Consider the following 22,081-nt stretch of genomic DNA (forward strand, 5'->3'; position numbering starts at 1 on the left):
TTTATTTATATATATCTATATTTTGTTGTTTTTATTTCCATTTAATTTAATTTTTTAATCACAATTTTATATCCGTTTTTATGTTCACATTTAGTTATTTTAAATTTTGGTCCTCCATACGATTAAGGATGTGAACCACGGACCATGCAGTCGATTTGTGAAATAAATGAATACCTCTGAGATCTCGTTCACAGTCAGCCAAGACTGTGGTGCCAAAAATAACACCTACGCATGGTCTAATTTGACAATTGAACCGCTCCTTTCATATTTGGTGCTGGAATCATAGAAGCATATTAGTCGAATGTAATGTCATGTCTATGTCATCTCTGTGTTCATAGGGCCAAACACATACAAGGAAGGAATCTCCTTTATTACATCTCAGTTCAACAGCAAGAACAAGTCATCAACTAAGGAGATTTACTCCCATGAGACCTGCGCGACAGAAACCAACAATATGCAGTTTGTCTTTAACGCTGTCACTGATGTCATCATCACCTATAGCCTCCAACGCTTTTGCCTAGCCTGATGATGTCGTGACCTCGAGGTCACCTCATGTCAAGGTGGCCCTAGGGTCAAACCAAATACTTAAGGTTGCCTGTGATATCATCATCAAAGAGCCTGATGATGTTGTCAAACGGCTCGATATAGTTCCAAATTGAGTCCTAATCGATTAGAGGAACTTGTTAGCTGCATGATTCAGTGATTTATTGAGTGTTTGACTTAATCTTGTAGTCTTTTTCATGCCAATGCTATGAATGGATAATCAGCAGCACATTGCAATAATAACCCAGGCTGAGGCCTACATCAGCATTTATTCCGCAGCAATTAATTTTTTTGGTAGCATCACTATTTCTTGTGTATTTTTTTGCACTGGATAAAAAGTATCCTTATTGTTGCTCACTATACTTATGGGAGCCATCATCTTCTTGCATGGGCCTTCATCAAACCAGTTAACTCTAAAGCCTGAGACGTAGCGTGCTGACTCATCTCCAAAAAATGTATTGCTTATGTTGTTAACTGGGACTCCAGTGTCCAACCTGCTACTGCTGCTTTGTTCTCAACCTAATGAAGAACGTACATGACATTCAATTCAAAAGATCTGTTTACATGTATTCTAGACCTCGACTATAGTTTATTATTTTTAATCCCCCTTTCAATTTAGTATGAAAATGGGATGTTTACAAAAATGGCCCGTCTGCTTAGATCCAAGTTCCTATTTTAAGAACCAGGTAGATGACGTCTCCCACTTCCATATATGGACGTGTCCTAATTAGAGACACTGAGCTGCCCCAGGCAATTGATCAATCTGCTTTGTGCATGTGTTTGTGGTCTGAGTTTTATGTGTGTGTGTTTTTGCATGTGTGTGTGTGTGTGTGTGTGTGTGTGCTTGTGATTGCAAAGGACTTGAAATGGATGCGTGAGAGACACTATGAGATGGTGCAGCGGTGGAGCCAATATGAGTGAATTCAATAGCCAGGAGGCGCTCGTCCACCCTTGCCACACACACACACACACACACACACTGGCTGTCGAAGCCATAAACACAATTATGTGGTTTCCAAATGTTACAACAATGTTCCTGATATTAAAACAAAATAAATAAATAAAAAATCAAGATATGAAATACTTAATTCCATGCACAATGCAAAAGTCAGATTATTGCTGTGCACGCAATTGTGTGCACGCTTCTCCTCATTTTGAATGTGCAGCTGTTGTTATTGTGTCGTCAGGTGTTGGCTTCAGTGTTGGTTCTGTGATTCATTTTTTTTATGAGCTGCTCATCTCCTATTTTTCCCTTTTAGGTTTTAAATGCCTATATATCGCTATAGATGAGTCAGTAAAAAAAATATTTTTCCATTGGAGTAAACCCACTGCTTTTACTTTGTTTTGCAATTTACCATATGTTTGTCTGAAGCGTGAGCAACACAATCGTGTTTGTTCTGGACGTATCCTTCTGTGGCATAGTAAACACACGATACACATATAATAATTCAATTAGAGACATTTTAAGGGTAATTGCTGCACAATTTTGCTTTCAAGTCATAGTACAGCTTATATTTTCTAAAGACCGTTATTGTGTTATGTATCGACATGTTTGAACAGAATGTGAGACAAATATCACAAGGTGTTACGAGTGGGGTGTTATTGGCATATACAAATGTTGACCACAGTCTATTTTGGAATAGGTTTACATTTAAAGGCCAATCCCCCCCATAGAAAAAAATCATTAGAATGTATCCGTTCCAAGGTTAAACTATCCCAAACCTCATTAAGTATAGAGGCAATATTTTAAGTAATACTTTGAAATCATAACTGTCATTTAACACCATTCAAGATGAAGCGCACCTAAAAATGAGCAATTGAAAATGATCGGTAAATGAAGCTATAATGAACCACTAGATGGAGCTGTTGAAAAAAGGCTAGCACAATGGAAAGTGATTACATTTCCACTGCATCGTTAAAGGTGCGTTGTGCCGTTTAAAAAGGTCATGTTTAAGCTTTTTCTACATCATGCATGCTACACCAATGCCCAGATGAGTACGAAGAGCCCTGACTGTTTTACTCTGACTGCACCTATCAGCTTTTATCTTCCCTTTATAGTTATACACTCTACAATTTATTTGGAGAGGGGAGGGGCGGAGTTTTTCTCACCACATTTGAAGTCATGTCTTCATTTGTCAACTGTGGCTGTCGCTTTAAGATTGTGCATGTACTCGCACGCGCACCATGAACGAGCCTGACACAGATGTCGCAGTTACGCTTTGGACCAGAGGTGGCAGTTGCGAGTAAAAAAGTGACAAACCACAAAGATCCTTTAAACTAAGAGCACCATCTAGTGGAGTAAAAATTATATATCGCAAGTGGTTCATGAAGCTTCATTTTCCCGTCACTAATAGAGCAATTTCCAGAGATCTTTTAATCATATAATAAAACCCACTTCAAACAATGTCACCATTACAAATCATTCAAAAAGCTATTGTAAACAAATTTGTAATATTATAAATGACATATATAATAACATATAATATATATAATATAATAACAAAAAGTGTGTTCAAAGTTTTTTTGTTTTTTTTTACGTATGTCACTGCTGCCTAACAGTAAAAGTATTTTGAGGTGCGGATCTTTGCAGTGTTGAGTTTGCATGTTTGCCCAGTGCTTGTTTTTGATAATAAAGTTTCTTCCCAAAGTCCAAAATGCAGGTACAGTATGTTTTCATCAATTTGAATGGGGTGAGTATTTACTAGTAGTCGTCATTGCTCTCATAAAAGTGTTCTGCTCTCTCCTATCTCCTTGTAGCAAAATTGGATATATGAGAGCTTTGCTTTATGAAGAAGTGTAATTAAAACAGAAAGAAGTACTGTAGTCAAGATATGTAGATACTTGACGACTACTGCTAATACTGTATCCCCATCACTTGTGATGTAATTGTTGATATTGTATTGGAAATATCTTGAAATGATAATAAAGCACAACTTGAGTAACTTGGTCTGTGTGAATATAATTTTTGGCTCAAAAACCTGACAAATGTAGGAAGAATGACTTCAGTGCACCCTCGTGCAAAACTAACAATGCAGCTCTTTTGTTTTTTCAACCAAAAGGATGACCAATACTTGTCTTACATTTTCCAACGATTTTTGTATGCATATAATTTGAATGTGGAAAGCACAAAATTCTCATCCGTTCCCCGTCTCCTTCCACAGAATCGCATGCACGAGTCTCTGATGCTGTTTGACTCAATCTGCAACAACAAATTCTTCATCGACACCTCCATCATCCTCTTCCTCAACAAGAAAGATTTGTTTGCAGAGAAGATCAAAAAGTCAGCGCTCAGCATTTGTTTCCCCGAGTACACAGGTAAGGCTCATTTACGCCTAATGAATGGAGATGGATAACAGCAAAACTGTTTGGTATCAACCAACCTTAACGTCCACAAAATCTAATTAAGATAAGATAGTTATCCATCTGATCATAAGAAAAGCACAGGTAATTTGCATTTGTGTTCGTCGGTTCACAGCGTTAGAACATTTTGGGGAATATGTTCTGAGCAAACAAACCTTGGTTCACTTAAAAAAAATTTTTTAAAAATAAACGAAAAACAGAAAAAAATGTTTTCAAAAGAGGAATTGTACATAACAGACAGTAAAAAAATATTTTTTTCAGAGTTATTACTTTTGTTATGTTTAATTAAAGAGGACAAATCAGTACGACCAATACCAGAGCTTTATTTTACACAACTATCTGTACTTCTACTTCCGTTTTTTGTCAATCGCTTTGACACTATTTTCAGTCCCTCAATGTCATTTTTCATAACTCTAGCGCAGTGGTTCTCAACCTGGGTTCGATCAAACTTCAGGGGTTCAGTGAGTCACTCTCACGGGTTCGAAGAAGGTCAAGAAACGCACTCGACTCAAGTAATCACGTTCATCTGTACTGCAGGGAATTTGGTGTGCTCGGTAGTCGACCTGTGACTGTTGTGATGGTACGTCGTGTGATTTCCTTATTATTGTAATCCCGTCATACTAGCTACTGTATGTCGAGCGAAAAAAGGAAGTGATCAAACAAATATGTGCAATAAAAAGTCACATATGGTGTTCCACAGGGTTCAATTCTGGGGCCTCTGCTGTTTTCATCTGCTGCCCCTGGGTTCCACGTTAAGAAAGCAGCGGTGGTTGTTAGTTATGAAGTGTTCTATTAAGATAGAGTTGAGTTGTGTGATAGGACTGAATAAACTACAGTAAAGGACAACATAGATTGAATGAAAGCAATAATTACTAAAAAATAAAATAAAAAACCTGGCCACTGTACAGTAAGAAAGAAAAAAAAGCTTAAGGATCAACAAGCATCCCATTTTTTGGGTTGGGGTACAGATTCTCATCTACAAATTCAGCTAATTCTGTAGTGCTAATTAAGTTAAAAATCTAGTGTTAATTATTTTTGAGTTACTGGGTGTTGATTTGGGGTGTTATTTGAACACTCACAGTGAAGAAAAAGCTTTATGAGTGGTGTAATTTCAGCGAGTCAAACTAATTGACTCCAGGCTGACTTACCTTATGCACCTGGGCTCTTTTCTCCTGCATGTTTTTTCCCTGGATTTTAAGGACAGCTCTAGGTCTGGATTGTTCGGTTCTATAAATTAAGGATGAAATTATACACTTCTTGAATTATTTTGTTCATGAGTTAATGTAGAAAAAGCGTGTGAGACGTAAAACAAAAAGTGTCCGGATTTTCATGAGTAGTGTAATTTATGTTTATTATTTTTCTGTAAAATTAAAAACGAAGTGGATATTTTGCCGTACGGGCAATTTGTATTTACTATGAGTCGTGCGGGAATTACGCCTACAAGAAAGAATTTTGTAGAACCAAACATGAACTACTATCTTGTGGCGTACTTCTTAGTGTTGTTGCCCCCCCCCCCCCCCCCCCCAAGTGCTCGGTACAAGGTTCGAGTCCCACTTTATACATTTGGGTTGAAAAATAAAAACTTGTCAAGAAGTAACACTAAAACTGTGAGAAATTAACACAAAAAGGAATGAAAATAACACTTTGTGGTTGAAAGTGACAACAAAACTGTGGGAAATAAATGCCAAAAAATGAAAGGAAATAATACTGATAATGTGAACAAATAATACTGATAGGTGAAAGTAGATAACACCTTAAAGTGTAAAAAGTTCACTTTTATGTGTCAAATAATAAACTGGTGAGAACTATATTAACTCAGGGAAAGTGTTCAATTTAACACTATAGGAGTTAAATTCACACTTACGATTTTACTGTGTCACACCTTCTGTCTCTGATCGGTTGATTTTTCTTGGGTGTGATAGGGATTTTTGTTTTTTTGTACAGATCATTTTACCAATGTAATTTCAGGTTTATACTGACAGTTTTCCAAACTAAACTCCCTCTTTCATGTGACAACCAAAACGAGACCGATTTAATGATCACCACGTCTTACCTTCCCCCACCTTTCCTATCCAGGACCAAACACCTACGAGGATGCGGCAGCTTACATCCAAGCACAGTTTGAGAGCAAGAACCGCTCCCCAAATAAGGAAATCTACTGTCACATGACCTGCGCCACAGATACAGGGAACATCCAGGTGGTGTTTGATGCCGTGACCGATATCATCATCGCCAATAACCTCCGAGGATGCGGCTTGTACTAGGCCAGCCCCGTGTAACACCAACACCCGCCCACCCGCTCCTACTTTTCTCCTACCTGTCCTCAACCAACGCGTCCTCCTCCTCAAGCCTCTAACTCTGACACTGCTGTGGAAATGATGATGGTAACGATGCTGATTATTTAAAATAAAAATTAAAAAAAGAAGAAAAATGCAAGGTACATATTAATGAAGATAATTGAAAAAAATAATAGGCATACATATATAAATATATATATATTATATATTATGTTTTTAGTTCTGGCTTTTTCCCTGATGTTGTCTGGCCTGCTGCCAAACAAACAAATGTGTTTTTGAAGGAAACACAAAACTCTGCAGCCTTGAAACCTTCTCGAACAAAGTTGATGAAAGTCTCTGTTCTAATCGAATTTTCTTTTCCCGTGGTGTCTTTTGTTGCTAACGAAATATCTTCTTTTTTTTTACCTTGGATATGGATTGTCTTTTATTTTTGTCGATTATGTGTATATTTATTACATCAGCCTGTACACAGATTTGTATTCACATTTTGTCTCACCTGACACATTTGTTGTATATTATTTTATTTCTTGCAACAGTAGTGTTTATGTAGGAACGATTTTGAATAAATATGTGCAAATGTCTATCACTTAAATAATATTAAACAGGTCAGCCAATCAAAACCTTTTGAAAAACACTCAAGACCTGCTGAAACTGTCAAACACACATTTATTTGCCTTTTGTTTACATTAGCAGAGACACTTTGGAGACATTTAGTTGTACATTTTCTTTCCAAATTGTATGACTTTACTGTTCCACATGGACTCCTGGCATGGGCAGGAAGTGTTTCCCCACGCTGACTTTAGCCTGACAGCCAATGGGAAGCAGTGGCAGGTGACACATGCAGGTACTGTACTGTAGATAGCGATGCCTTTAGAAGCGAATACACGTTAGAAATACCTTTCTCACTATTATAACCTCTACTAATATTCTCGGTGTAAGGAAGTTCAGTCCTGGTATGAAAATGGTTGGTTAATTTATTAATTTATTTATTGATAATCACATCCTATCCCAGACATGCTGTACTCTATCTCTCTTTCTCTACATTTACAGTATACACCGTCATGCCTTTACGTCTTTCACTTCAGTCCATGCATGGCACCCTGGCATACGGCTATTATTGGAGGTGGGCCTCGGGGGTGAGGTTGTTCTAAGGGGACAAAAGCCCTCTCTCCCTCCTTGCTCCTGTTAATGCCCCTGACATGTATAGCATGATGTAACTCCAGCCTTTGTATAAAGTGACCAGTTACTCTAAAACTGGAAGAAAAAGATCCACATAGATATTGTTCATATTTTTTAAAAAGTCATTAAAAATGGAAAAACAAATAAAAGTACTTTGGAAAAAAAAAATGATTTAAAAAGGAAACAAATGGCGTGATGAGTGCAGTAATTTATAGAGAGATAGCTGTGAGTATTCTCATGTCATTGTCAAGGCAACTGGGCTGTTGTGGTTGACTTAGAAGCCACGTTTGGCCTGCAGGGGGACAGATAAGTAGTACACTCGGGCTAATAATTGTCATGCTTGAAATCAATCATTTCGAAAGTGCTGATGTCAATAACCAATAAGTAAGCCGATAATTGTTGGCAAAATTAACTTGAATACAAATATACTTTTGAGTCCTACTATAAGTCTAACATGTACAAATACATTGAAACATTGTGTAAAGCACCATGAAGCTGAATTTGATTGATATCTCTGCTTCAAAGACAACCAGTAACTCATTTTGAGTTTGCCAAAACAAAACAGTCACATTTTAAAAAATAAACAACTGCGATGGTAACATTTTGAGGAGACAATAAAGACTGCCATGCCGCCATGATGCATCTTCTGTGAACACGAGGTCGCGCACATTATGACGTCACAAATATACGACACTACCATAGGAGAGGGGAGGGGTTGAGGAGTTAGGTACAACTTGAGCCACAAACACAACAGATGGACCAACGCGGCATGTCTATTATTATCGGCGGATGTCTTTATTATCTGGTTTATCTGTTTGATGTCAAATTGGCCGATAATTATCGGCTACCGATATTATTGTGCATCCCTAGTATGAACTAATGACGAAACTTGTTGAGACACAAAATGGCTTTTAAGACAACCAGAACAGTCCAATTGCGAGTGATGATTTTTTTTGTACTTAGATGGTGCTCTTGGTTTAAAGATAAAGGCTAGTGCAATGAAAATTGATTACACTTCCACTGCATGTTTAAACCAAGAGGAGTCAAAAAATATCACAAGTGCTTCATGAAGCTTCATTTGTCCATCACTACCAGTTGCGATCGATTCAATGCCTTGCGCTCTTGGATGCAACCAAATACTGTTTCATCAAGGTTTTGAAAGTTGAACGGTTATGAAGAAAGCTGCTGGAAAGACACAATCGTAGTTTTTGGAACTATTGCATTAACATTAATGTCAAACTATTAAAAAAAAAAGGAAAAAAAAGTAGGATTTTTAAAAATTACCCCGTGTCAAGAAGTAAACCGCAGAAATGAACATGGGTTACAATGGTCATGATGATCCTGTAATATTCTACAATATTTCCTGTGCTTTGTAGCTACAAAACTTTTTTTCTCTCTATATATCCCTTTTGTAAACTAAAAGATGTTTTGCATTTGGTTCCAGCTAGACAGCAAGCTGATTTGGAGCCGCAGTGTTCTCAAAAAGACAATGTGTTGTAATGCTTTGAACTGTGCCCCATCTCCCGCTCTCTTGTTACTGTTTTGCCTGTTGCCCTGCATTAGAACGTGTGTCCTCACTTTAGCCTGACTCAGAACGATTCAATTATATTACAACCGTATCTATTTTTTATTATTTCAGAAAAATGATCAGTTTTTTGGGGGGGGAGCACATTTCTTGCTGCGACCGCTTGCATGCTCTGTAAAAACATCGGGTTTTCCCTCCTCTGTTAACAATTAGTTTGACACACATCTTTCAGGTCTCCAATGAAAAGCACAGTTCTCTCTCACACACACACACTTACACACACACACACAATGCGTAAATATCAAAATTTCTTACTTAGCCATGTCTTTGTTAGCCTTCATCAATCTATCTATGTTGCCCTCTCGATTTACAGTTTGGAAAAGAGAGCAAATGTGTATAATGACATAATATACCTGTTTTTTTGGCATTCTTTTCTTGATGCTTTCATTTGTCTTTTTATACTATCTGTTCTCAAATCAGCGAATGCTTTTTTTCTGTGCAGCTTTTTTCTCTATCTCCCTCCTCTTTAGTGAATGGTTGTTATTTCATGTGGGATGTCTGTGATGGAAAAACCAATCGAATGTAGTGTTTACATTAAAAGCCACTGTTTTCATGACTACAAAAAATACTCAATGATTTGTCTTTTATGTACAAAACACCCTAAAATGCTTTCCTATTGTCTCACAGTATACTTTGCGCAAACATTTTGGGACAGCTGGCCATGAAGAAGCTAAAATTGGAAAAAAATATATAGATTTCCAAGATTTTTGCAAATTTAAACATCTTTAACATGCCCCAAAGATCAAGAATTATACTACACATTTACATTTATACATCCTACTTTTTGACTTCATGTCTCATGCAGGTGAACAGTTGGACACCCCACCTCATGTACAGAGATGGGAAGTAACAAAGTACAAATACTTTGTTGCTCTACTTGAGTCGTTATTTTTCAGCACTTTGTACTTTCTCAGTATTTATTATTTAGGCTTATTTTTACTTGTATCCGTTACTCAAGTTTTAGTGTAAGGATTTTTTTACTTATTTTTTGTATTTATTATTTAGGCTTCTTTTTACTTGTGTCCGTTACTCGAGTTTTAGTATGAGGATTTTTTTTTAAGTAATTAAATGTGGACCTCCTCTCAGGTCCGCCAGCCTGTGTGCATCTGTGAAATTACCAACACTGGGTCCACCCCGCCTCGTGGCAGACTTTCACTATGCGCTTCGCAGGATTTGTGCCAGTCACAAAAATAGAACTGATTCTGCACATCAGGCTTAGGACCATATACACACTTTTTCCCATGCTTTTGAATGAGAAGATGTGAACTTTGACAGGTACTCCTTATGTTTAGCTGTAATATATACTGTAATGTTGTAAACCAGTAGCACCACCATTTGTGAACCAAAACCTTTGATAATAGCAATCAACATTGGCATCATGTCTGAAACAAGATTGAGGATCCTGTCACATATTAATGAAACACTGCTGCTCAATTGCATTTTAATGAATGCTTGCTGTTTTCCAGAGGGCGTCCTACAGCAGGCAGCCGAAACCTGCTGCAATGACAGTGGGAGGATAATTTATCTTTCCTGTGATTTTAGGCCTGACATGTCTGAACCAAAAGCTTGTTTTCTCCAGTGTGCCGCAGATTGTATAGCTCACAGATGAGAAAGAAGCCTGAGCCTGACAAACAGAATAGTCGATGATGTAGAGCGATAGGAGGCAGAGTTGTGTCGAACGTGTCTGGCAGAATTCCCTCATACGTGAAGACAGTGTTGGTGTAACACTTGCTGCAAGGAAAAAGCCGGCTCACGATGCTTACAGAGAATGTGAGTGATCGAGAAAAAAATAAGGCAGGCGGTGGGAAGAAGGAGAGTTCTCAGTGGCATTCAGTATTCTTCCTAATTACTTGGGAAATGTGATCCTGTCGTCTAAGTTGTTTTTAACCACAGTCTTTTGTTGAAAATCACCACGTGAACATTCTACACTATCATTGCATTATTCATCACACAATTAACATTGACAGCACAGCACTGTCATTCAAAATCATTTTCACCATATTTGGGTAGGCCAGTTTGTTTTGGAGCAAGCCAAAATGAAACATCTTTATCCAAGAAGCCAAACGCATTATAACAAAAAGTGATGGCAAGAAGGAAAAAAAAAAAACATTTACATTTTCTGCTCAAAAAAAAGGAGTGGAAAGAAGTAAATTTATCAAATCTCACTCCAGCTCAGATTTATATGCATGCCAAACTACTGCCACTTTCAAACTCAAAGGTAACGTTACACCTATACAAGCCCTATGTAGATCGCAATTTCTCATAGATTAAGAAACCCAATTTATATTACGGTACCACATAAACGAACAAAACTGTTTAATGCACCCTTTTTTTAATCTTGTGTGGGGGCCGCCAAATATCTTAAAAAAAAAAACCTCACTTACCAAGCTTAAGATTGATGGTATGACTGGCTCACAGCAAGACAATCTTATGATACGAGATTGTCTGGGGTTTGACGTCCTTGATCGGTAAGGGGAAAAAACAGCCCGATTGTCTTTGTGAGAACTTAAGTAAATTATACAGCAACAATTGCCATCCATTTTCTTTTTTGTTCTGTACTCACGAGTTCATTGCACCTTACCACAGATACATTTGCCAATTTCAAACCATTTTGATAATGTAGGTAAATTAAATAGTTCTTCTTAAACAGCTAAGGACCCAGCACTGTTTGTAGTGTAGTTAATTATGTCAGAAAAGAACCCAACAGTGCATTATTTTAATCAACATTTATTTTCAGATGCCTTTTAGACCCCGGTAGATCATCACTCCCAGAGCCAGGTAGCCCCCTTGGACCAGGCACAACAGCCCTTGACGGTCTTTATGCAAGCGAAGTTTCGGGCCTGGACCCTATTGCCCAACATGTGGTCTGTCCACAAGCATTCCGTCGGGCTGGTCATGCAGCACGGGTAGGAAAAGCAAGATTGGATCTGTGGGTGAAGAAGGACAGGAATTTCAGCATCATGTTCAATCACAACATTAGAAGATTGGGATACCATTAAAGCGCGGACACATGATTGAGAAGGCATCGAGAATAAAAATATTTAAAGTCACTTCTTATACCGTGCAATCGCAGCCCTTTTTGTAGAACAGGTATAAAAGGTTCTTCTGCGTGGCGCCCAGCTCATCCCACGGCTGATTGATGCCACACGCGGAAGTATGTAGCAGGCCATCGGACTTCAGTCGGCCTGTAAAGGCACAGGACATAAAAAAATAAATAAAGGCATTGTTAAAGGTTTTGTCAATAATGGATCATAATACCATAAAGCCCCAAAACTACCATAGGCAGTGTCTAGTAGTCACTAAAAGGCTTACATTTACATTAATATGGGAGAAATAAGTTTCAGCTTTTTATACCCATGATTAGATATTCCATGCCCTTGGTCAAAGTGGCGCCACATGCTACAGAGCTGGTTCGGGTGTAGACGGCCGCAAATAACTTTGAACCCTTGAAGTTCTGAAGGAAGAACACTTGGTGAGAAGTTGTCCAATCTACATACTACATTTGATAATCATTTTACCTTGGTCTGTTCGATGTCATACTTGGTGAGTCTTTCGTCTACATTTGTGCCAGGCATCACGCCAATAACCTTCGCCTTGATGACTAGAAAGACAAATTTTAAAAAGATACATCAGGCATTTGAGAGGACCCTGGAACCCAATAAGTCGCCAGACTGTGAAACTGTCATAAACATATAAAATGAACACCCAAATATACTGCATATCATTCAAACCATTTAAAATATATGGCAAAAAGCATTCAAGTGGCTTACCAACAACATCTTTTTGGCAAAACAACTGCTGCGGATGCTCGGGTATACAGGTGCAGGCTTGTGCTCCTTCCTCCTGGAGCCCCCACAAGCACAGAAACACAAGAGGTAGCACAAAATTCTTCCAGCTCATCGTTGTTAGTTCAAGGAACCCAAGTTCAAATCCAGCAGCTTTGACAAGCGCAAAAGAGGAGCTCAGTTCCAGCTGGTTCAGTCTGCTTGAGTCAAAGTTCATGAGTGCCTTTTAATGGCTGCCGATCTTTCCTCAAGTGACATCACCTGCATACCCTAATGATTGTTTTCACCTGTTTTTTACCATTAAGCACAATTGAGCACACCTGGGTGCACCTGCATGAAGTGTGGTGGTTGGCCAATAGAGGGCGATAGGGAGCCACATCACCACTCATCAAGACATGAGAACAATTCACGAGTTTATTCAAGAAAAAACCCCACAGTTAAGTCATTGTTTTACATTTCTCTCTAATTACGAAAAATGTGGGTGTGGGTGTGTGTGTGTGTGTGTGTGTGTGTGTGTGTGTGCGCGTGGGGGTGTGTGTATATATATATATATACATACATACACACACACACTGGTAATATACATTTCATATGAACAATTAGAACTAGAATTTCCATCCATTAAAATATTTAGTTTTGTATTTACTCTACTCATGAGCTCATAATTGTAACCATATAATAAATACATTTGCCATTTTCATTTTTTATAATGTAGGTTTTAGCTCATTTCTGTTAAAAAAAGCTAGGGACCCAATACTGACCCTTGGGGGACACCACAAGCAACACCGAGTTTATCGGATAAAGGCTCACACATTTTCACATAGTGTATATTATTTTCTTTTTTTTTCTTTTTTTTTAAGAGTTCAGTATTGTTCATTCGGTAATGTCATCATCATTGCTCTCTTTTATTCTTTATTTATTTATTTATTTTTATTTATATTTTATTTTTATTTTCATTTTTATTTTGTATGTGGGTGAGTATGTGTATGTGTATGTGCATGTGTGCGTGTGTGTGAGTGTGTGTGTATTCGTTAGTTCACCAAAAACCTATTAAAAAAATCCCATACTGTTCACCTAAACCGAACACCGCCGCCAGGAGACCCGAGGAAGGACCAAAGAAAAGAAAGGAAAGTGAAATCCAGCACCGACCAGACACCACCCACCGGGCCACCAACCAGAGTTCTTCACCAACCCCAGAAACATCTAAATTCCAACAAATCAGGGAGACCTCAAGAGACCAAAGGAGAGACTGAGGAAAGGAAGGAAGGACAGACGAAGCAGAGTGAGATCCACAGACACCAGCCCCCACCGATTCAACGACAAGAGGAAGAAGCAGATTGTGTCTGAGTTTCGATAGATGCTGGTGTGGTGGATCTGGCGTGCATGAAAATCTCCACCAAAGAGGGGAGCCATCGACCCCTGCCAGGACAGCGCCAAAGGACGACCCCCGGGCCCCGCCGGGGCCACCGGCCGGAGAGCAAACCCAGGAGCAGGAGCGCCCCCCACCTCAACGCAGCAGGACGGGGCACTGCAGGCCCGCCAGGCACCCCACCGGTCCACAGCCTCCGCTCCCCCCACGCCCCCCATCCACCCACGCCATCCACCCACCAGGAGGGAGAGGCAGCAGGGGGGAGGACCCCGGGCCCAGAGCGATGGACCGCACCAGAGCGGCGCCGCCCCGGACACCAGGGAGAGCCCCGCAACGCAGCACCCCCCAAGAGACCCAGGGAACGGCCAAGACGCAGCCGCCACCCAGCAGCCAACAGAGGGGCATACCCGCCCACGCCCAGCCAGGGGAGGGGGGGACAGCACCTATAGAATTAACCCACTGGCATGCAGTGAATCCGAATATTAACCCTTAGTGCCCATTGGAGGTGAATCTGCTCGATTCTGTTGGCAGCAGCTGGGTTCCTGGCGATAAAAACACAACCATTAGTTACAAATTGCCAAATACAGAAACATCAATGCAAGTTATCACGCTGCTGTGGCTCTCGCTAACAGGCAGAATTAAGTAACCAGGTTTAGGTTGAAATATTCTATATACGTAGACCATGTTTCTATAAATTTTTATATTTGGTTTTTATTTGAGGCAGATATTTTTTCCATTAAAATGTTATTCATGAGGAGGTTAGACCATTGGTCGATATTCAGAGTTTGTTTATTTTTCCAGTTAACAAGAATTGTTTTTTTTTTGCGATAGTAAGGGCTACAAGTGTAGATTGAAATTGTTTATGTGGTAAGTCAGTTGTTGTTAGGTCACCTAGCAAACACAAGTTTGGAGATAAAGGTATCCTACAGTATAAGATAGCGGAAAGTTTTTCTAAGACTTTAGTCCAGAAATACACAACCGGAGTGCATAAACATAAAGCATGCAAATAAGTATCTGTAGTGTTTTGTAAACACTGGAGACAAATGTCGGAGTCTGAGAGTCCCATTTTCTTCATCATATATTGAGTAATGTATGTTCTATGAATAATTTTATATTGGATAAGTTGTAAATTTGTGTGTTTTGTCATTTTAAATACGTTTTCACAAACTTGAATCCAAAAGTCAGATTCCGGAGCTATAGACAAATCTGTCTCCCATTTCGAGATGGGTAAAGACGTTTTATCAGTATATGAAAGTAACTTATATATTTTTTTAGAGTTTTTTTGTTGTCAGAGAAAGCTTGGTAATATCTTTAGCTAAAACAGGCGGTTGGAGCGTACCCCGAAGTGTTGGAATTTGTTTCTTTATTATACTTTTAACTTGCAGATAATGTAAAAATTTCCGTTTTTTATTTTGTATTTTTGGAGCAAAGATGTATATGATATAAACATATTATCTGAGAAGAGATGGTGGAGATGTATAATTCCTTTCTGCTCCAACACACCTAAATAAAACGGTTGGTTGTTAAGTTGAAAGTTGGGGTTATGCCATAGGGGAGAAAGCCAGCAGGGCTCCACTTGGGCTTCTGTAATTTCTAGTGCCTTCCACCAGGCGGTCAGGGTGGCGGAATTCATTGGATTTTTAAAACAATTATGTCGCTTAATCGATGTTATAATAAAGAGTAAATCTAGAAGTCTGAGGTTATTACAATCCTTCTGTTCTAGTTCCAGCCAATAGTTAGTATCTCTGTTGGGTTGTGCCCATAAAATGATATATTGTAGCTGGTTAGCTATATAGTAGTGCATAAAATTTGGTGCCTCTAGACCTCCTTTGGATGAATTTTTCTGAAGAGTAGATAGACTAATCTTTGCTTTTTTTTTATTCCAGTAAAATTTTGTAACGGCTGAGTCCAACAACTGGAACTAGTTAGCCGTAGGTTTAAATGGAATCATTGAGGAAAAAATAGTTTATTTTGGGTAAAACTTTCATTTTAATGGTGGCTATTCGTCCTATTAGAGAAATAGGAAGATTATTCCAACGCTCCAAGTCACTATAAATGCTATCCAGAAGTAAAGTAAAGTTTAAATGAATTAAATCAGTTAATTTAGGTGAGATTTTGATGCCTAAGTATTTTAAATTACCTGTAGGAAACGAGTAGTATGGGTCCTGGCTTGCAGGGTTCCATGAATTTTCTGTAATAGGTAGAAGTGTTGATTTTGTCCAGTTAATAGAATAATCTGATAACTGTGAGAATTTAGTTATTAAGTTAAATACTTCCCCTAACGAAATAGCATTTTTTTCTAAATAAAGTAAAATATCATCGGCATATAGATTAATTTTATGTTCTGTTACCCCAGAGTGAATTCCTTGAATCCTTATTTCATGGCTAATGCAAGCGGCTCAATAAATATCGCAAAAAGGGGACAGTGGGCATCCCTGTCTTGTGCCTCTCTGTAGAGTAAAACTCTTAGATATAATCCTATTAGTAGTAACTGTAGCTTTAGGAGAATCATATAATACTGACACCCAGTGAATAAATGACTTCCCAAAGCCAAATGTATTTAAAACAGCAAAGAGGAAGGACCAGTTAACTTTGTCGAAAGCTTTTTCTGCATCCAATGATATAATAACTGCCTTTTTATCATGCCGCTGTGACATGCTAATAAGGTTAAAGAGCCTCCTAATATTATTAGTAGAGTGACAATCTTTAATAAAGCCTGTTTGGTCGCTATGAATGATTGTCGGGATTACTGTTTCTAGTCTAGATGTGAAAGCCTTTGTAATAATTTTAATATCAGTGTTAATTAGTGAAATCGGACGGTAACTTGATGGAAGGGTGGGGTCTTTTTCTGGCTTTAATAAAAGTTGAATTGCTGCTGTATTCATGTGTGGGCGTATGTGACCATTAGTTTTAATTTATGTTACTACTCTTAAGAATAGTGGAGCAAGCATTAATCAGAAGTGCTTAAAAAATATAGCCGGATAACCATCCGGGCCAGGTGCTCTGCCATTAGGCATACTATCTAGAGCACTGTACAACTCGTTTATAGTAAGTGGCGCATCTAACATATCTTCATATTCAGTAGTTGACTGAGGTATATTTAAGCTACAATATGCTATAATATGCTCTGGGTTAGGCTTATTAGTTTCTGAGTATAGGTTGTGATAATAGTTATAAAAAAAATTGATTAATTTCTTCTGGTGATTGTGTACATTCACCAGTTGTCCCTTTAATAGCAGTTATAAGCGATTTTTCCCGATTGCGTTGAAGTTGGTTTGCAAGAAATTTACCTGATTTGTTACTATATTCAAAGTTGTTGTATCTCAATTGTTGTATTATAAACTCTGTCTTTTTAGTTATCAAATCATCTAACTGTATTTTTTACAAATACAAAAATACATAGTGTATATTCTGTTTAACCAGTTCCCACTAGTGGTGGGCAAATGAAGCACTTTGATATTTTTGGACTCCCCTACATGGCACACTCAGCAAAGATGCAGTGGATGTGTAATAAATTTCCATTGCACTCGCCTTTATCTTTAAACAGAGCACCGCCTAGGAGTAACAAAAAGGAAAAAAAATCACAAGTACTAAAAAATAAATTAAAAATGGTGATACTAGAGACTTTAAGCCGCTGAATGCATACATTTTAATTTTGGTGGCCGAAAAATGAAACTGCACACACCCTTCTTCACGTACACAACGCAGCACACATCACATCCATCGACAGGGCGGGAAAGTTGAACCCGAATCCTGTCTGAAAACTATTGGCCAAAGGCTTTCAGGATTACCCATTGCGAACAGCTAAAGGTGTATTCTATATTTTAGTCGATCAAATAAAGGCTATTGAAATATTTTTGACCAAATTGTGACCAACTTTTCTTTCTGATCCAAAACACGATTTGATCTGTGACCGATCTGATCAGAACTCACTTTTATGATCCTTTGCAGTCACCATCTGTAATATTTCCGGGACAGTTTAAGGGGAACTAATCCCTTAAATGGTGGTAAGGTAGGCAGAAGTAGTGGCAAATAACTTGTGTCTAGCCGCTATTTGCAAAGAACAGTCTGCAACTTTCCACTGTTACACACATACTGAATATTGTGATATCGTTGAGAGATAAATTGACAGTATTAAATATTGCTACTATGGGCCACATCACAGTATCGAATCGCGAGTTCCCCTTATAGTTTTACCTCTTAATTAGTTCTAGTCAAAATATATTTTGGGGCAACTAGTTACAAAGCAGCTTTAAGTATATTTAACAAAACCTGACAAGCCTTTAGAACCATATGACAAGGCCATTTTAATTGCATATGAAGGTTTCTTGTTAAAGTCACCAAAAGACAACCGCCAAATCAGTTTTCAAACCATCTTAAAGATGCTCAAGCTAGCAAAGTACTGGTACTTTACTCAGACAGAGCTCAATTGCCAGAAAAGAAACCCAAACCACTGCATTGATTAATCAACATTTATTTTCCCATAGCCTTTTAAACCCCGGTAGGTCATCACTCCCGGTGCCAGGTACAACAGCCCTTGGCAGTCTTGATGCAAGCGGAGCTTCGGGCTTGGTCACTTTGGCCCAACATGTGGTCTGTCCACAAGCACTCCGTCGGGCTGGTCATGCAGCACGGGTAGGAAAAGCAGGATTGGATCTGTGGGTGAACAAGGACAGGAATTTCAGCATCATGTAAAGCAGTTAGCACTTGTTAATAGTTTAAGCGCGACACTGCATCTAGAACAAAAAATAAATAAAAATCAGCCTTCGTGTTTCTACCGTGCAATCGCAGCCCTTTCTGTAGAACCAGTACAAAAGCTTCTTTTGCCTGGCACCCAACGCAGCCCATGGCTGATAGATGTCACACGCGGAGATATGCAGCATGCCATCGGACTGCAGTCGGCCTGTCATGGCACAGAACAAAAAAATAGAGGCATTGTTAAAGGTTTTGTCAATAATGGATCATAATACTGTAAAGCCCCAAAACTCAAATAGGCAATGTCTAGTAGTCACTAAAAGGCTTATATTTACATTCATATGGGAGAAAATAGTTTCAGCTTTTTATACCCATGAGTAGATATTCCATGCCCTTGGTCAAAGTGACGCCACATGCTGCAGAGCTGGCTCGGGTGTAGATGGCCGCAAATAACTTTGAACCCTTGAAGTTCTGAAGGAAGAGCACTTGGTGAGAAGTTGTCCAATCTACATACCAACTTTAATAACCATTTTACCTTGGTTTGTTCGATGTCATACTTGGTGAGTCTTTCGTCTACATGTGTGCCAGGCATCACGCCAATAACCTTCGCCTTGATGACTAGAAAGACAAGTTAGATTTGAGGGGACCCTGGAACCCAATAAGTCGCCAGACTGTAAAACTGTCATAAAAATACAAAATGAACACCCAACCAAATAACCTGCATATCATTCAAACCATTTAAAAATATATGGCAAAAGCATTCAAGTGGCTTACCAACAACATCTTCTTGGCAAAACACCTGCTGCGGATGCACAGGTAAACAGGTGCAGGCTTGTGCTACTTGCTCCTGGAGCCCCCACAAGCACAGCAACACAAGGGGTAGCACAACGTTCTTCCAGCTCATCGTCGATAGTTCAAGAAACCCAAGTCCAAAACCAGCAGCTTTGACAAGCGCAAAAGAGGAGCTCAGTTCCAGCTGGTTCAGTCTGCTTGAGTCAAAGTTCATGAGTGCCTTTTAATGGCTGCCGATCTGCCCTCAAGTGACATCACCTGCATACCCTAATGATTGTTTTAAGCACACCTGAGTGCTTCTGCATGAGAGTGTGGTTGTTGGCCAATAGAGGGCGATAGGGAGCCACATCACCACTCATCAAGACATGAGAAAAATTCACGAGTTTATGAAACAAAAACACAATTTTTTTTACATGTGTTTCTAAATACGAAAAATGTTTGACGGTCTATATTGAAAACATGTCCAAAGACTAAGAAACACTTTAGTCCTGATTTGTTTAGATAGGTCCCTATCTACCGCAATTTTGGGAGATTTTTTTTTTACAGCCACCATCTTAGGTGCCTCTCGCATGTTTCGTGCACATGCAGCTGTGACCATTAGTGATGGTAAACTGAAGCATCATGAAGCAATGAGGCCTTCCATCCAACTGGTTTGCTCCTGGGCCGAAGCATCATGAGGCTTCATTTGTTCTATTGCGCCATTATGTGGAATATAAATGTCATGACAGACAGAGTGATTAAAATGATACCATGGATTTGATGGGGTCAAAAGGGCAGGGAGTTGTGATGTGAATGAATGTGTGTGTGGTACTTGAAAGAATGATTGCTATATTTCAGACATTGACATATAAACAAGGAACACCTTTCATTCATTTTTATTGAGGAAAATTAGCATTTCCAAAGTTTTTGGCTTTAAACGGTTTCTTTTTTTCTCCCACTTTTGAAAATAGTCTTTCGCAAGGGACGGATGAGGCCGGGGTACAGAGAAAGGTTATTGCTAGTTTGTATAGGGTTTTTTTGTAGACATGTTTGTGCAGCTCCCAGTAGTCCAGGGGGTTTGACATCCTGCTTATGTTGGATTCCCCAGGTAAGTGTGGACCTCCACAGTCGCATCTGCGGTCTCACTCGGTCCTCGTCTGGGTCCTCCTCTGCGTGACTGTGTGGTCCAATCGCCGCCACAGTTTGTCACCTAAGACACAACAAACAGGCAGTTCTGGCTGCCCATCGTAGAGATGGGAGCAAAAGAATGCCTTATCCCACAATAATGCAAGGCCGCTCATTTCCTATTGCTTAATTAACACCATTAGAATGTATCGAATATTACCTTGCGCCACAGGCTGGGAAGCTTCTGATGTGTCCGGTTGTGTTGATGAAGATGATGGGTTGGAGGAGGAGGAAGAAGATGCCCTTTGCCGGATCACTGTCGCACATAAAGCTGTGAGCCTCCTCTCAGCCTCTTGTGCTTTGTTGGGGCTAAAGAAGCCTATCTTCTTGTACCTGCAGATGACAATGAGACTCATTTCAGTTGTGAACTGTTCAACAAGAGGCAGTTGCTCATTTGTTGGTACTAGTAGACAGATGAGAAAAACAGATAACTGATACAAACCTGGGATCCAGCAGTGTTGCCAGTGACATGATGCTCATGGCTTGGAGGTTGTAGAGCTTGTCCCTCAGTTGTTTTTTTAAGACATTCAGCCATTGCTTTGCTTTCCTCCATTTGTATGGCTCCCATGTCATCCTCCAAGATGTGGTATGACCTTGAACCCAGACACTCTCCTCTCCTCTGTGAGCTCTACGGTGGCATCATTAAATGGGGACAGCACCTGCAGACTCTCAGAAATGAGCCTCAACTGGTGGTGTGTGAGTGGGGTAATGTCAGTGTGTAGGCCTGCCAGGGCTGCTCCTACGGTTTCCCTGAGGTTGTACATGCGCTGCAGCGTGTGGAAGGTGCTGTTCCAGCGTGTCTCCACCTGAAAATAAAAGGTCATTATTGTTTGAAAGGAGAGTGGAAGCAGTTATGGATGTCAACTTACCTCTTGAATGAGCTTCAGCACAGGCTCTGTAGGCTTCATTTGCTCCTGCACCTGTGTCAGCCTTGTCTATAAAAAAATAAAATAGGAAACAAAACATTATTCAAGTCATTCAGCGTTAATTTGAATACTGCTGTGTAATAAAGGAATTCACCTTTGCAGTCATACTGCTTTTGAAGTAGCCAACTATACTCCTACACTGAAGACGGATCTCAGACAGCTCAGTGTTTTCTGCCAGAGCTTTCTTCACTATTAGATTTAATGTGTGCGCCACACAGTGGCGCAGATGAAGGTGTCTGGCACATGCAGCCATGTTGGCTGCACCATCTGTCACAAGGCAAGTTACTTTGGTGGCAATGCCCCATTGTGCCATGAGTGCCGATTTAACGGCAGCCATGTTCTCAGCCGTATGGCGGTCAGGGAAATGGAGCACACCTAACACAGCT

General features: G+C 39.4%; 2 protein-coding genes and 1 pseudogene across 4 annotated transcripts in view; 1 reads left to right on the top strand and 2 right to left on the bottom strand.

Annotated features, from left to right (window-relative positions):
- The window catches only part of LOC147176014 (guanine nucleotide-binding protein G(o) subunit alpha), a 102,276-nt gene extending 92,752 nt beyond the window's left edge, over positions 1 to 9,524 (top strand). Inside the window, exons 7-8 of one of the 3 annotated variants that reach the window (XM_086074566.1) lie at positions 3,705 to 3,858; positions 5,980 to 9,524. In XM_086074566.1, coding sequence (XP_085930692.1) covers positions 3,705 to 3,858; positions 5,980 to 6,167 — 342 coding nt within the window. In that variant the 3' untranslated portion in view covers positions 6,168 to 9,524. Of the gene's footprint in view, positions 1 to 338; positions 3,674 to 3,704; positions 3,859 to 5,979 lie in introns of those variants that run through there. The other 2 variants (XM_086074567.1, XM_086074568.1) reach the window with 2 other exon arrangements.
- An 8,066-nt stretch (positions 9,525 to 17,590) lies between these two features.
- Positions 17,591 to 19,717, bottom strand: LOC147176016 (metalloproteinase inhibitor 2-like). Its single transcript, XM_086072783.1, has 6 exons — positions 19,588 to 19,717; positions 19,349 to 19,431; positions 19,185 to 19,284; positions 18,897 to 19,021; positions 18,648 to 18,774; positions 17,591 to 17,673 (listed from the first exon to the last, which is right to left on the bottom strand). The coding sequence occupies exons 1-6, from the start codon at positions 19,715 to 19,717 to the stop codon at positions 17,591 to 17,593; spliced, it is 648 nt and encodes a 215-aa protein (XP_085928909.1).
- A 753-nt stretch (positions 19,718 to 20,470) lies between these two features.
- On the bottom strand, positions 20,471 to 21,342 carry LOC147176017 (uncharacterized; annotated as a pseudogene).
- Between the last annotated feature and the right edge of the window lie 739 nt (positions 21,343 to 22,081).

Source organism: Leptonotus elevatus, chromosome 4 (assembly GCF_054856555.1).
Source record: "Leptonotus elevatus isolate MCC_2025b chromosome 4, RoL_Lele_1.0, whole genome shotgun sequence".
NCBI lineage: Eukaryota > Metazoa > Chordata > Actinopteri > Syngnathiformes > Syngnathidae > Leptonotus > Leptonotus elevatus.

What these genes read in the sequence shown, in the direction of transcription:
- LOC147176016 (XM_086072783.1), bottom strand. Translation starts at nt 19,717, where the DNA reads ATGAGCTGGAAGAACGTTGTGCTACCCCTTGTGTTGCTGTGCTTGTGG. An exon ending in TTGCCAAGAAGATGTTGTTG is followed by an intron (nt 19,432 to 19,587) that starts GTAAGCCACTTG and finishes TTGTCTTTCTAG; the next exon opens with TCATCAAGGCGAAGGTTATT. An exon ending in CAAGACTGCCAAGGGCTGTT is followed by an intron (nt 17,674 to 18,647) that starts GTACCTGGCACC and finishes TGTTACTCCTAG; the next exon opens with GCGGTGCTCTGTTTAAAGAT.